The 14,940-nt window shown below is 37.4% G+C and overlaps 3 protein-coding genes across 10 annotated transcripts; 2 read left to right on the forward strand and 1 right to left on the reverse strand.

The window, feature by feature from the left end:
- Positions 1-770: 770 nt before the first annotated feature.
- LOC112755083 (uncharacterized) lies at positions 771-10,394 on the forward strand. 8 transcript variants are annotated; one of them, XM_072221251.1, is made up of 6 exons: positions 771-884; positions 7,069-7,385; positions 7,517-7,675; positions 8,701-8,759; positions 9,180-9,378; positions 9,813-10,394. In XM_072221251.1, exons 3-6 carry the CDS (start codon positions 7,544-7,546, stop codon positions 10,158-10,160), a joined length of 738 nt encoding a protein of 245 aa, XP_072077352.1. In that variant the 5' UTR covers positions 771-884; positions 7,069-7,385; positions 7,517-7,543; the 3' UTR covers positions 10,161-10,394. The 8 variants fall into 8 exon arrangements, with proteins under 8 accessions (XP_072077352.1, XP_072077350.1, XP_029149819.1 ...); XM_072221249.1 differs by having other exon boundaries at positions 780-920; XM_029293986.2 differs by having other exon boundaries at positions 780-920; positions 7,522-7,675.
- Positions 10,395-11,073: 679 nt separating this feature from the next.
- Positions 11,074-11,782, reverse strand: LOC112755085 (uncharacterized). The gene is made up of 2 exons (XM_025802985.3): positions 11,402-11,782; positions 11,074-11,277 (listed from the first exon to the last, which is right to left on the reverse strand). Exons 1-2 carry the CDS (start codon positions 11,764-11,766, stop codon positions 11,190-11,192), a joined length of 453 nt encoding a protein of 150 aa, XP_025658770.1. The 5' UTR covers positions 11,767-11,782; the 3' UTR covers positions 11,074-11,189.
- On the forward strand, positions 11,776-12,300 carry LOC112757607 (arabinogalactan O-methyltransferase 1-like). The gene has a single exon (XM_025806163.1). It carries the CDS (start codon positions 11,776-11,778, stop codon positions 12,298-12,300), a length of 525 nt encoding a protein of 174 aa, XP_025661948.1.
- The last annotated feature ends 2,640 nt before the right edge of the window (positions 12,301-14,940 follow it).

Here is a 14,940-nt window from a genome sequence, read left to right on the forward strand (position 1 = left end):
AGTCGGACAGATCAAGGATTGTAAAAGGCGAAATTTATACCTCTAATACTTATTTAAATAAACTAGGAGCTAATTACTAGACCGAATAAATTACCATTTGTATCTATAAAAGATACAGATGCTGACAAATGTCCCCATATAAGAATAAAACGATAATTATAACTACGGAATATAGTTTTCGTATGCCAAGAGTACCCGAATGTTGGTTACATAATTAGTCCGTTAGGGTATTCTTGGTACACGGAAACTATCTTCTATAGATACAATTATCGTTTTATTCTTATATAGATATATTTATCAACGTTTGTATCTTTCATAAATACAAATGATAATTTATTCTTATTAGACCAACCCAATTTGATTATAATTTATTTTTGTTCGGTACCAAGTAGGGAAGTACCGCTGGGTTTTCTTTTATATTTTTGGTGGTTTCTCAATGCCCAACAAGCAGGAAAAATAATGTTTTTTTCCAAAAACGTTTCCTTCAGAAAACTCAGAATCGGTTTTATTTGTACTTTGAGTATTTTGTATTGTTGAAATTTTATGAAATAAAACAATAGAAACAAAAGGCACAATATTAAAAAAAAAGTTATGCTAGATAACTAATAATTTTTTTAAACAATATGAATAACTATCAATTAAATCAAAACAATTATACTTTTAAATTATTCACCTAAATTTTAATATTAAAATAACTATCCACACATTCGATATATCTATTATTCACATTATTTTTTTTTTGGTAAACATAGGGGCCTAAGCCCAAAGAAAGAAAATTACAAATTTATCAAACTACAAGAAGTTTGTATCTCTGCAGCATCTATTTGCAGCAAGTGCTTTATGTCCGCCGGTGGATTATCAATGAAATTGAATCCATATTGATGGTTAGTGCTGATTTTTCCAAGCCAATCTGCACATTGGTTAGTTTCTCTGTTTGCATACTGGAACTTAATTTCCCAAGAACGTTCTTTGTACTCTTCTATTTCCCTTAGAATTGGATCTATTGTTTTAGTTGATTGGTGTGTGTTGATTTCTTTTAAAACTTCTATGGCATCCATCTCCACAATCACCCTTCTCATTCCTAAATTCCATGCCATTTGTAATCCATATAGAACTGCCCACATTTCTGCTTGTGTTATCTGGCAGTATCCCAAGTTTGCAGTGAAACCCCCAATCCACTCCCCTTGTTGCGTTCTCAAAAGTCCCCCGCAACCCGCTTTCTTTGCTTCTTCTTTGACTGATCCATCGGTATTTAATTTCACCCAACCCCTGGGTGGTGGTTCCCAGGCTTGCCGGCGGTTTTGAATATTCTCAGATTCCCCTTTAATTAGCTTCTTCTTAACTGCTTCTTTATAATTGCTCACTGAGTCCCTAATGATTGTTACCGCATTCCTTGGCCTTGTAGCTTGTTGTTGTGAGAAGAGGTCTTGATTTCTCCACTTCCATATTCTCCAACACGCTACAAAGAATTCATCTATCCAGTTGTGATTTGATGATTTTCCGATCTGATTTGAGAGGTTAAAGTCTAACCATTCAGCCAGATTCATTCCAAAGAAAACTGCAATTGCACTAGGTTGAACCAACTCGACCCAAATTGATGCTGCATATGGACAATCTCTTAGAGCATGTAACCCAGTCTCAAGTATTCGATGACATCTATGACAGTTTGGGTCTGTTCTCATCATGCGGGATTTTCTACTTGCTGTTAGGAGCCTTCCATGTGCTGCTTGCCACATAAACACTCTGATCCTCTCTGGTCCTTTCCACCTCCATATGACTTTCCATATCCTTTTAGTCTCCATGGATGAGTGATTTATTAATATTCTGTAGGCCAAAGCTACTGTGAAATCTCCATTTGCCGTGTGGTTCCATCTTATTCTATCTTCACCTTGACTGTCCTTTGGTGGAGGTATTGATCTAATTTTGTTTAGGACTTCTGTGGGAAGTAGAGCCACGAGATTCTCTAAATCCCATTCGCCTCTGCCATTTGTGTATTCAACTACCTTCCAATTCTTTTGCTCCTCTGGAATGGGTGTGAGAGCTTTGCTGCTGAGGTATCCTTCATTTTGTACCCAAACATCATTCCAGAAGGAGGTAGTAGAGCCATCTCCAATAGCAACTGAGCAGTATTCTTTTAAAGTAGGCCATAATTTTGTAATGTCTTTCCAAAAAGGAGAATCAGTGGGTTTGCTTTGTAAGCAAGGACCCTCCTTATACTTGTGTATAAGCACCTGTGACCACAACGCTTCAGGCTCTTTTATAAATCTCCAAACTGATTTCAACAAAAAAGCATCATTCATAGTTTGGATCTTCCTCATTCCTAAACCTCCTTGTAGCTTCGGTTGGCATAAGGTGTTCCAATTGAGATGATAAATCTTTTTCTGGTCTGGCCCTTCTCCCCAAATAAAGCTTCTCTGCATTCTCTCTAATTCATTGCAAAGACCTTTTGGCAGTTTTGAATGTTGCATTTCAAAATTGGTCATCGGACTAAGAACCGATTTTGTCAAAGTAATCCTGCCCGCCAATGACAAACAATTCATTTTCCAGCCCTTCAACTTACTCTGCATCCTTTCTACAACATTTTTGAATTTGTCCTTGCCTCTCCTGTGATTTGTTAGCATTGCTCCCAAGTATCGACCCAGACATGATTTTTCCTGATAGTTGCATTTTTTACAAATTGCTTCTTTTTCTCCCTTTTTGACATTTGATGAAAACACCACCGATGTTTTTAAAATACTAATCTTTAAGCCTGATGCTTCACAGAAGGTCTTCATGCAATTCATCACAACCTGTATCTGTTCTTCGTTTGCTTCCGCAAACACTAGTAAGTCATCTGCGAAGAGCAAGTGGGAGATCTTCGGTCCTTGTCTTCCGACACTTATAGGTTTCCAAGACTCGCTAGCCACAAGGTCTTCAATCAAGTGAGAGAGCTTATCCATGACAATAACAAAGAGGTAAGGCGAGATGGGGTCTCCTTGTCTGATTCCCCTTGTCGGTCTGAAACTCTCAGTCTTCCCACCATTCCACAGCAAGTTATAGGACACTGAAGAGACACATTCCATGATGAGATTTGTTAATTGAGCTCCCACATCGAAACCGTCTAGACATTCCTTCAAGAAACTCCAGCGAACTCTATCGTAGGCCTTCTCGAAATCAAATTTTATAGCCATGAATCCTCGTCTCCCCTTCATCTTTTTCATAATGTGTGTCATCTCTTTAGCAATCAATATGTTATCATGGATTTTTCTCCCTGGAACATAGCTTGAATGATACGGAGAAATTCTATCCTTCAAGGTCGGTTTGAGCCTTTCTACTATTATCTTCGATACACACTTGTAAGTCACATTGCACAATGAAATGGGACGAAAAAGGGTGATTGAGTCCGGCTGTTTCACTTTCGGGATAAGGGTTATGAGGGTTGCATTGTTGTCTCTTATTGTGTCTGGGTTCAACCACACAGTTTGGATATAATCAAAAACATTTTGCTTAACAATATCCCAGTTTTCTTTGAAGAAGAGGGCTGGATATCCGTCCGGTCCTGGCGCTTTCAGCGAACCAATATTAAAAATTGCATATTTCACTTCATTCTTCTCTGGTTTTTTGTAAATCTGCTCTTTGATGCTAGGTTCCAAAGGTGGATATTGGCTTTGAGTCACAAGGCCACCACCAGTTTCATTCTCTTCCTCATATAAGCATTTGAAGAAATCAATGGCATGTCTTTTCAAATCTTCATCTTTTTCGATCCAATCTCCTTGTTGGTCTTTCAACTTCAAGATCTTATTCCTTCTTCTTCTAATCACTGTTCTAGTGTGGTAGTATCGGGTATTGCGGTCTCCATCCACCACCCAAAGATCTCTAGACTTCTGCATCCATAAAACTTCTTCCTTGTCTAAAATGTCTTCTAATTCTTCATTTAACTTCGCCTCTAGTTTTTCTAAGAATGGATTTTTCCCATAGCTGGAAGCTCTTTGTATGCCTTCAATCCTGTTAATAAGTCTTCTCTTCTGCCTTCCAACATGTCCAAACACATCTTTGTTCCACTTTATCAGATGCCTCGTTGTCCCGTTAAGCGCTGTTGTCAGTGGTTGGTTGCTTTCCCAAGCCTGTTTGATGAATTCCTTATGTCCAGGGTGCATACTCCACATGGCTTCATAGCGAAAAGGCTTTTCTATTCTCGTATTAGCTTGAGGCTTTGTATTGATCAGCAACGGGTGATGATCAGAATTTCTTCTGGCCAACACATCAACTCTGGCTTCCGGGAACATCAAACCCCAGTCAATATTAGAGAGTGCTTGATCGAGTCTTTTGAATACTCTGTCGAGGTTCTCCCACAGGGGACCTCTCCAAGTGAATCTGGCTCCTACTGCCCCCAAATCAATGAGCGAACAACTTTCTATCCAACTCTTAAATCTCTTACAAGCACCCATGTCAACTCTACTACCTCCTTTCTTCTCTGTTGGGTGAGCAATATCATTAAAATCTCCCACTACCAGCCACCCTCCAGTTAAGGTGACACTTATAGTCTTCAACTCTGCCCATAACTCCTTTCTCCTTGATTCTTGGGGGCTAGCATACACAGCCGTTAGAGCCCAAGATTCATTAGAGCCATTTTTCATAGTCATGTGAACAAATTGCATTCTGGATTGGACAACTCTTATGTCCAAATTTGGATCTTTCCACATAATCCAAATACCTCCGCTGTATCCCTGAGCCTCTTCTATATGATAAAAATCAAACCCAAAACTTCTGATAGCCTTTTTTGCATTATCACCACTACATCTAGTCTCCATAAGAATAACTAAATCAGGTTTATACACCTTGGTTAATTCTCTAAGAGTGCGACTAAAGGCCTTGCTAGCCGCTCCTCTACAATTCCACGACATAAAAATCATTTTAGTCTACGACAAGAGGATCTTACCCCAGATTAAACCATGGGCTCCAACATCCCCCCCTCTCCGGGGAGTCCTGCTTCCATATTTGCTCCACAGATATGCTCTCCTTCCAATTGCATTATGTCGTCTTCTCCAGTACATCCTTTTTGGCAACATTCTTCATACTTTCTGGCTGCCTCCATCATAAGCTCTGGTTCTAAGGAGCTAAAATCTGGTGGCTCTGGCTCAGGATTCTCCACGGCCTCCACATCCTCATCCATTGGTAAAGTTTCAGGTATCACTGTTTCTTGGGAGCATATGTTGGGGGCCATGTTGTTCATGGTGCGAGAGGAATCAGAAGGGGATGGGGGTTGTGAGATGACGTTGTTGCTCTGGTTATTGGGAACAAGGGGTAGTCTGTTTGTGTTGGTAGTAGTGGGATTCATAGAGTTGGGTTCACAGCTTGGGTTAACAGTTGGGGAAACATTAGAGGACTCAGTTGATATTCCTTTATTCTTATCCTTATCGGTCTTTTGTGGCTTACTAGAAGATGGGCCAGATGTGATCTCTTGTTGGAAAGCTAGAGTTGGGGCTTTAGTGTGATTATCCAAATTGGGCCTTGGGTTGGGCTGTTTGTTTTTCGGGTTAGCTGTCTCTAATGGGGACTGGATAATTGTCTTATTAGGCATGGGGTTCCTCTTACTGTGATGATTGGCAGCTATTCTCTCATCATTTGAATTCTCCTTTTCTATCATTTGCAAAGCATCAAACCTCGTACTCCCACTAACCTGTACGTTCTGATTGTCTCTCGCTCCATTTCCTCCACTACTTGCTGCCTCTGCATTCCTGTCAGTTTTCTTTCCACGCGTTGTCCTCTGAACGACCATCCACGGGCCGTAGGATTCATCCTCATTTCTTTCTGAGACTTTTTTGCCCTCATTCACACAATTATTTCCAATTTTACCCCCTTCCCCCTTGTCACTTCGGCTACCCTGATTTTTCTCAGTTCCACCATTATTGCTTTCTGGGGCTTTCTGGGTTTGGACTTTCTTGGGACAGTTGGTCTTCTCATGCCCTACCATTCCACAAGAAAAGCAAATATTATGTATGCCTTCATATTCCACTACATACTTCACCCCATTAATGGCATAATGTGAAACCAGGGGGGCTGTGAGATCTAATTCCACACACAGCCTGGCAAATTTTCCTCTGCATATATCAGCAGTGTTAGAATCTACTTTTATAGTTCTTCCTATAATGTTACCAATTCTCTCTAGCATACTCGTCTCGTAATATTCAATCGCTAATCCTGGAAGTCTCACCCATGCTGCTGTGTATTCAATAGATGCTTCCATTGGATTGAAATTTGGCTTCCAAAAACTAATCGTGAGATAGTGATCAAAGATTCTCCATGGGCCTCCTGTTAGCGCAAAATCGAGATCTTCTTGGGAGTAAAACTTCACAATGAAAAAGTCATTTCCAAGATCAATAACTTCTATACTGCCTTGTTTTCCCCACATGGCCTCCAGTCGCCTGGTTAACACTGCCAAAGAGATTTTTCGACCCAACAACTTCACTATCAGTGTATCCCACCATGGGTGTCTTAACTGTTTCAAGGCCGCTTCATTGATCACTACATTGCAGATTCCATCAGTTTTCTCTACTCTTATCTCAGGAGTGTCTTTCTCAACGTTCTTAGAACTCTGGCCTTGTGTCTTGCTTCTTTCAGAGTGCTCCTTTTCTGAATTCATTTCCACATCATCAGATTCTTGGGTTTGGTCCTCTGCTTCCATTGCTGCCGATGGCCTTCTACCTCCTTTGACTGCATCAACAAACAAGCGCTGAGGACGGTTGGTTGCTGGTGCTCCCTCCTGCTCTCCCACCATCCAATCTTCCTCCCTGGGAACCAACAGCTCTTCCCCTATGAACTCACATCCGTCACTCTCTGTTCTGACTTTCTTAACGTTCGGTTGCACTTGATCATTTTCTTTCCGAGTGAATTTTCTAGGTTCATGGGACCGTGAGTGTCCTCCACGGACAAAGCCGCCCCTCATGACGGTGGCTGAGATCAGGTGTTTCACAAAGAAAGGAGAGAAAAGTTACATTGTGTATCTATATTTTTCTTAAAAAAAAAAAAAGCAAACGAACACATCTATAGTTCGTAAGTAATACCTTTTTGTCTTTTTGATATATTCAGGCTTAACGGGTCATGACAAAAAAAAAGGCTTAACGGGTCTTACTCAAAGAAATGAAACGGAGGCCCAACCCGAAATTAACCGGTGCACCCGTAAACCGGGATTTGCCCCATATTCGCCCCTTTCTGTACTGAAACCCTGGATGGCTGGGTTCTCTCTGCCTCTGGTCCTCTCTTCTGCTCTCGCCGAGTTGCCGGAGTTCCTCGTCGTCGCTGTTCTCGAGTGTCGCCTTCGTCGAGATTCTTCTCTCTTTCTCTCTGTCTCCACGGCGTCATCGCCGGCACGCCGCTGTCTTGGTGCTTCCGTTGCGTCAGTTCAGGTAGGCATCCTCAATTCGCCGCTGTGCTATTCTGTTATGAGTCCAGAATGATTGAATCCCTGATTCTGCTATGCGATTTCTTCTCATATACATGTGATATATTGAATTATTGAATTGATTTTTGTTGTTAGTGAAGAAGGAAAGGAAGAAAGGCAGCGATGGCCATGGAGGTTGACCCTAATCTTGAGTTAACATCCTTCTCCTTCTGGAAACCCCTTCGTCGTAGGTTCAACCCTGACTCTCCTTTCTTCGCTTCTGGCAACCTCCAACGTGAACTGCTAGCCAAACAGGTTCTCTCTCTCATCTCCCTTATTTTTCATTTTCGGAAATTTGAACTTATAAGTTTAAAAACGCACAATTTATTTGCCAGATGATCTCAATATAATTTTCTCTAAACAATAACATAACAACGTACTAGGAAGAGGGACAACAATGCTAAGGGGCCAGCAATTTTTGTATTTTGTAACCATCAATTGGTCATCAATAGTGTTTTTAATGGCAGATTACATCCAATGGTGAGAAATCACTCACTTTTCTTTTGATGGTTAAATGCTGGCTAGAAAATATAAAAGTTGCTGGCTCCCTAGACTTTTCCTTCTATTAATTCTCTTAATGGGAGAGGAAGTGAAGAGACTTAATCTAAACCCATGTCAATTTATGAACTTCACTTATCAAACCATGAATCTTCAAATCCTTTATATATGGATTGGCGATCAAGTCAAATGGTGGTGCATCACTTGATTCGGTTTTCTTGACTTTCAAACATGAGCTGTTATTTGATAGGGTTAATCCAACTTCTTTGACGTGTCACATGCTTGCCGGTTAATCATGTGTATGTAGTAACATTGGAACTTCTATAATCTTCCAGCACCTTGCTCTCATCAATGGTGGTGACTTTCAAGTGGGAATCGAACTTGCACTTCACTTGGACAATTAGATATGAGTTGTAATTGTAGTAGCTACATGTAAGGCAGTGATGAGCTTGCATCAAGCTTTCTTTAATTGCTAACAGAATTTCATTGCCCAATGTTATCTGCTTCCATTTCATCAGCATTTTTGTGTTCGCCATTGACAATGATCATATAAGATTATGAGGGATACGAAAGAAGAAATAGTTATTATTCTAAAATAACAATTTTGGAATTTATTTAACAGTGCTCTAGGTTTTTTGTCCATATGATTTATGATTGTGAACTTGAGTTCCAAGTTTTGAACTGTAATTCTTATTTCCTTTTCCTTCTTTCTTTCTTTCTTTCTTTCTTTCTTTCTTTCTTTCTTTCTTTCTTTCTTTCGTTTTTCGTCTTTAATTTAAAAGGTTGCGTTGGAATTAACGGAAGAGAATGAACAACTTGAGGATTGCATCCAAGATGGAAGGTATTGATCCTTTAAGTGCTTATACTTGTTTTTCCTTCCCTATGTTTCACAATATGTGGCATCATGTACCAATTTTAATTAAAGCATCCATTTGCTAAAAAATAAAAATAAAAGGTAGTGAAAAAAAAAAAGAAAAAAAAGAAAGAAGAACAATGTGCATGACATATGTGATTAGAAGCAGCTGAAACTAGTCATTTTTTTGAGCAGCGAGTGATGTATTTTGTGTTCTTTGTGGTTCTTTACTTGCTTCTCAGTGTTAAATATTTTTCCTTGCCTTTTAATTCTACCTTTTTTCTCCTCCTGTTTTTATTTGTATTAAACTCAATACGTTACTTTTATTGAAGAACATGCATTTTGCAATAAGATCGTGGTTAACTGTCATTTATTGAATATTTTATTGAAGCTGTCATTTTTGTGTAGGGAAGTTTTTTGCCCAATTGTTGGTTGTGGAACACGCCTGACTTCAATCGAGGATTTTGAAAATCACTATAATGCAAGGCATACTGCATCCTGTTCAGTTTGCTCCAGAGTCTACCCAACTTCTCGTCTGCTCAGCATACACTTATCTGAAGTTCATGATTCTTTCTTCCAGGCGAAACTTGCACGCGGCTATGATGTGGTATAGGCATCTGTCACTCATTATGGTAGCATGAAATGATTCCTTGCAGTTTGCAACTATCTGACACTATGATTCTCTGTTTATCAACTGACTAATTATTACAATTATGTTCGCTTCATCATCATGAGATATTCATTTTGTTTATGTTTCTTTTAACAATGACATGTAACTTCTTTAAGAAAGCATCGCATTGCACCTTGTTGTTCTTACATAAATTTATAAACTCAAATGTCAACAGGGAAGCCTCATGTACTATTTGGTTTTATACAATAGATCATGATTAAATCTTCTTTGGGCTTTGCACGTGAACTTTCTGGCTTGTTTATGTCTCTTATTTCTTTTCTAGAGCTCATAGTTAGCTTGTTATGATCTATTTTATTTTCTTTTATAGGATCATCTCATTACTATCTAATACTCTTTTCCCCCCTTAACAGTATGAATGCTTAGTGGAAGGCTGTGGTTTGAAATTCAAAACCTACAGTAGCAGGCAGCAGCATCTGGTTGACAAGCACAAATTCCCAACCTCATTCGATTTTTTCAAGAAGTCTCGACCATCAAAGAAACAGAGGTTAAAGTCTCAGCGCAAGCAATCTGTTCAGAAGGAGGATGCATCAGAAACAATGGAAGTCGAAAATGCAGCCATAGATGACCTCACTTCAGCAGTCTCTAGAATGAGCACTTCTGACTCTACTCCTTCCTCTATCAGCTTTGGTCGCCGCAACAAAGGGTTGACCTTTGCTCCTCGAGTTGTTCAGCAAAAAACCCAGCAAAGAGATAATTAGCTTTTTTTAAACCAATTTGAATTAACAATTGCTAAATGTTCAATCTTTAATTCTTGATATGTTGCCCCTTTATAAAATCCGTGGTTTTCTTCGGCTAAAAGGTTGAAGAAGCTGATTAAGTTGAAGTTCACGTTGGGCCCCCATAAGATAATGACTTTTCTACATCAAATCTGGGTACATATGGACAACTTACATTTCATTATCTTTTGGAATTTGATGTGGTTTCCCTTCTAACTCAAATTTGCACTTTTAGATTGCGTTTTATGTTCATAAACACATTTTGCCTAATTTGTGCCATGCGCTTATGCAACTATATGTTTCATAAGATGATGAGGTCTTAGGTTTTCAATTAAACCAATATTTAATTGAGAAGAATTTTACAAAACCTTTACACCTTTTGATGACCATTATATTTCCCAAATATAGTGATTGCCACTATAAAACAACTAAAACTATTTTTACATAGAAACGTGACTTACTTTTTTGGGTTTTCCCCAAAATTTCTTCCATAAACAGTGAGTTAATATGGACTGATTAGCAAAATATAAAATTTATGAGAAATTGTAGGTGTTCCTAAATCCTACTTCCTAGAGCACTGTGGATTCAAAGAGAATAATATAAATATATTTTAAATAAGAATTTTAGTGATGAATCCTATCTTAAAAACATTATTAGTTGTATATCTACCGATACGTTGCATGAACCAAGCGTTTCTGATTATTGAGGTGAATGCAACAGCCACATTGACATTTTGGAGACATGAGCCAATGTTGTACATTAAAATTTTGAAGTTGGAACAATGATCTCTCTCTTACTGGGAGCAGGTAAAACGTTTCTAAAAGACATGTGCCTATAAGCAAGGCAACATTCGATGATTTTGTAGTTTTTTTAATTTTGAAAGAAGATGCAGCAATATCTAACATTGATTCACATTTTATTTTTAACACACAGGTGGGTGACAAATGTCTCTGTAGATCAAGCTAATTATAGAAAACAATGGGTCAAGCCAATCAACCAAGGAGTGCCACGTCAAACTTGAATAAGTACAACATCGTACTTCATCATCTCCATGAACCTTTCTCCACGACACATCCATTCAAGATCAATCACACCAGACCTGTGTCCCACGACATAGTGGAGAGAAATGTATTATTTGTACTCATTAATTAATTAGGTTTCTCCCTTGCAAAAAAACAATAGCACAACAATCATGCAACCTTTGTTTTTCAATTTATACCAACCTTACAACAGAAGGGACGCCAGGAAGAGATACCCAAATTCCGGCAACCCGCACGTCCTTCCCATCCTTGCCTGCGCCTTCGTCGCCGTCGCCATCGTCCTCCTGTTCTTCTTCCATCGGACCCTTCTCAAATCCAAAAACACCACTACTTGTCCTGAAAACCGAGAGCCCACCTTCGTGCCACTCACGAAAAACGAGGTAATAATCGCCGAGGAGTTCAGCTCCACGGCGAGCCCCCTCGTCAGCATCCTCCACTTCGCGACGGCGCGTACTATTCCCCCACAATCCCCTAACGAGATCCAAAAGCTGGTCGACGTCATACAATATCTCACTCCATGCAACTTCCTCATCTTTGGCGTTGGTCATGACTCGCTGATGTGGGACGCTTTAAATCCACGTGGCAACACGCTATTCATCGAGGAGAATCCAAGGTGGACTCTCTCGGCGATGAAGCGATTTCCAATCCTAAACATCCACACGGTGCGTTACTCCACGCGCATCTCCGAAGCAGACACGCTCTTGTCCACGTACAAGGCGCAATGCATGGGGAATCAGCTAACGCTCAAGGGCAACCAGCATTGTCCGCTTGCCCTGAGCCGGTTGCCGGAAGAGGCGTACGATCGTGATTGGGATATGATCATGATCGACGCGCCTAGAGGGACAGAGGATCCGTCGCCGGGGAAGATGGCGGTGATATATTCGGTGGCGGTGATGGCGCGTGAGAGGAAGAGGCCGGGCGTGACGCACGTGTTCCTCCATGACGTGGATGGGAGGGTTGAGCAGCAATACGCGCAGGAGTTTCTGTGCATGAAATACAGAGTTAGCGTTGTTAATAAGCTTTGGCACTTTGTTATCCCACCTTCTTTTAGTTCTGATGATACTACTGCTGGATTCTGCTAATATTGCATAGCACAACTTTCAATTTGCTTCTTTTTAAAGGAATTTTCAGAATATTGTATTATATATTATTTTCATTTAATCCTACCATAGCTGACACAACAAAAGGTCAAGAGCTCACAGTATTGAAACATTCAACATTTGCTTGTTGGTTGGTTGTGAGTTTATTTGTCCGTTGCAGTGCGCTTAGATATTTGATTTTGGTAGACCTTGGATTACTTTAAGTACAATTAAGCAATATTTTAAGAATTAAATATCAGCTTTTACACGAGAAAAGAAGAGTTTAAAAAGTAGTTGATTAAATTCTTTTTTATTATTTAAAATACTTAGTTGGATAAAAATAAAAAGATATTCTAATATAAAACACTAAATATAGTGAATTATTTGATAAGTCATTTAAGAATTACAAAGAGTGAAATTTAGTTGTTGATAATAATATAAAAAATGACAAAGAAATAAGTTTTAATATTTTTATTGTTCTTTTATCATAAAAGTGTTGTATGTATTGAGCTTTTTTTTATTTAAAAAAATTCACATTATCGACAGTGACAAATCCAGAAATTTTAGAAGAGGAGGACTAAATTAAATATAAAATAAATTAAATATAACATGATAAAAAATTAACAAAATATAATTTATAGTATATAGATCAAAATTAATATACAGAAATCAACATTTAACTATATACTTTAGGGTTTTGGTATTTTTAAATTTGTTTTGTGATATTTCATATAACTAAAATATCAATTTACCATTTGAAATAAATTTTGAAGAATTCTCTTTTTTTAACATATACAATTATATAATCTGCTAAAAATTCGTCTTTCATCTTCTTTTAAAGTCTTATTTTAATAATTTTTATTATTTAAAAAGTCTATTCACTTATTATTGTTGTCATAAAAAAATCAAAACAAGAAATTTTTTTTATAGTTATTATTTTTTTACATTAATCCAAACCTATTTTTTTCAATAACTTTTCAATTATTTATATATTTATACACTTTCATTGTTTATTAAATCTATTTGTTAATTGTTACTAATATAGTATAATACACATTATAATTTATATATATTAAGTTATTAACATATAAATTTTTTTTAGTATATAATATATATATATATATATATATATATATATATATTAATTATATAATAATAATAAACTAATAATATTAATTTTAAAAAAAATTTGGGGGATCATGGCCACCTTAGACCCCCCTTAAATCCGCCTCGGATTATAGATGATCATCATTACATGTCAAATTGACAGTAATATATATTCTGGGGATTTAGAGTTCACCATGCAAGGGAGTTAAACCTGCGGCTTACATGATGAAAATTAGGTGAGGTTTAGTTGAGAAGAATAATAGTCTTTGGGCCAAGGTGCTTAGGTCCAAATACAAGTGCGGAAACAATATTCTTCCTGTTGTTCGAAGAAGGAGCAATGATTCGAATTTATGGAAGGGAGTTTGCTCTTCTTCTTGGAATAAAGTGGAATGCAACATGATTTGGAGGTTTTGGAATAGTTCAAAAATTGATTTTTCAAACATCATGCTATTAAGGTATGTTATGATTTTAATTCTAATTTATCTTTTAATGACTTTCTCTCAGTTTCAGGTACGTAGGATGAAAGGAAGCTAAGTGACTAGTTGCCAGAAGACACCGTGAAAAGGACTATTGATTATGCTATGTATTTGTGAAATTTTTTAGAATTCTCATGATCTTATTTCATAAAAATAAATATATAGATATTATGATAAAAAAATTTAGAAATTAAGTAAATAAATCAAATACTAAAAATATTTAAGTTAATATCTAAAAATTATAATAAACCAACTTGTGAGGCTTACAAATAGGTCATCATGAAACTCATTGTAATCAACTAACAAACATATTAAATTTCACTAGTCTTTGTACTCTCTTCTTAACCCATCAATAATATAACTATCAAATTTCTCAAACCATTCATCCAACTCCTTCATTAAAACTATCCTTAGTATTCTTACTACACAATTCAAGTCCATTATATATTAAACAAACTTCAAACTATTTCATAAAATTAATAGTGGTATCAGAGCTACATTCAATCATCTATTGGGTGTAGAATCTTTCTTCTTAACCTATCAACTATACAAATCCACCACATTATAACTCACTCAAACAAATTTTTCCATAACCATAACTATCTCAACTATAAATATTTTCATGTCCATATTGTCAGAAGACAATTATGACAACTGACATTCTCAAATGAAAACTTTTCTACAAGCTCAAAATTTGTGCGATGGTATCCACGAAGGGTTCATCATGCCAGAGAATCAAGCAACACTTTTCACTGCATAAAAGAAAAAATTGATAAAAGAGTAACAAAGAAATTATATTGCTCTATGCTTCCTCCAATAAGCTGTAAGGAAGACAATTTTTTCAAGGATAAGAGGAATATTGTCAACTAAAGAAGTTTGGAAAAACTTGGAACAAGAGTTCAGAGGCGACACAAAGATACGCACAATCCTCCTCCAATCTCTAAGGAAGCAATAGCAAATATGAAAATAAAAGATTCTAAAAAAAAAATAAAAAGTTATTATACAAGATTAATGAGTTTAGTAAATGAAATGAAAGCTTATGGGGAGGACTACTACTTAC

This window comes from Arachis hypogaea, chromosome 16 (genome assembly GCF_003086295.3).
Source record: "Arachis hypogaea cultivar Tifrunner chromosome 16, arahy.Tifrunner.gnm2.J5K5, whole genome shotgun sequence".
NCBI classification, from domain to species: Eukaryota; Viridiplantae; Streptophyta; class Magnoliopsida; order Fabales; family Fabaceae; genus Arachis; species Arachis hypogaea.

What these genes read in the sequence shown, in the direction of transcription:
- LOC112755083 (XM_072221251.1), top strand. Translation starts at nt 7,544, where the DNA reads ATGGCCATGGAGGTTGACCCTAATCTTGAGTTAACATCCTTCTCCTTC. An exon ending in GATTGCATCCAAGATGGAAG is followed by an intron (nt 8,760 to 9,179) that starts GTATTGATCCTT and finishes ATTTTTGTGTAG; the next exon opens with GGAAGTTTTTTGCCCAATTG. An exon ending in TTGCACGCGGCTATGATGTG is followed by an intron (nt 9,379 to 9,812) that starts GTATAGGCATCT and finishes CCCCCTTAACAG; the next exon opens with TATGAATGCTTAGTGGAAGG.
- LOC112755085 (XM_025802985.3), bottom strand. Translation starts at nt 11,766, where the DNA reads ATGACCAACGCCAAAGATGAGGAAGTTGCATGGAGTGAGATATTGTAT. An exon ending in GGCGTCCCTTCTGTTGTAAG is followed by an intron (nt 11,278 to 11,401) that starts GTTGGTATAAAT and finishes CGTGGGACACAG; the next exon opens with GTCTGGTGTGATTGATCTTG.
- LOC112757607 (XM_025806163.1), top strand. Translation starts at nt 11,776, where the DNA reads ATGTGGGACGCTTTAAATCCACGTGGCAACACGCTATTCATCGAGGAG.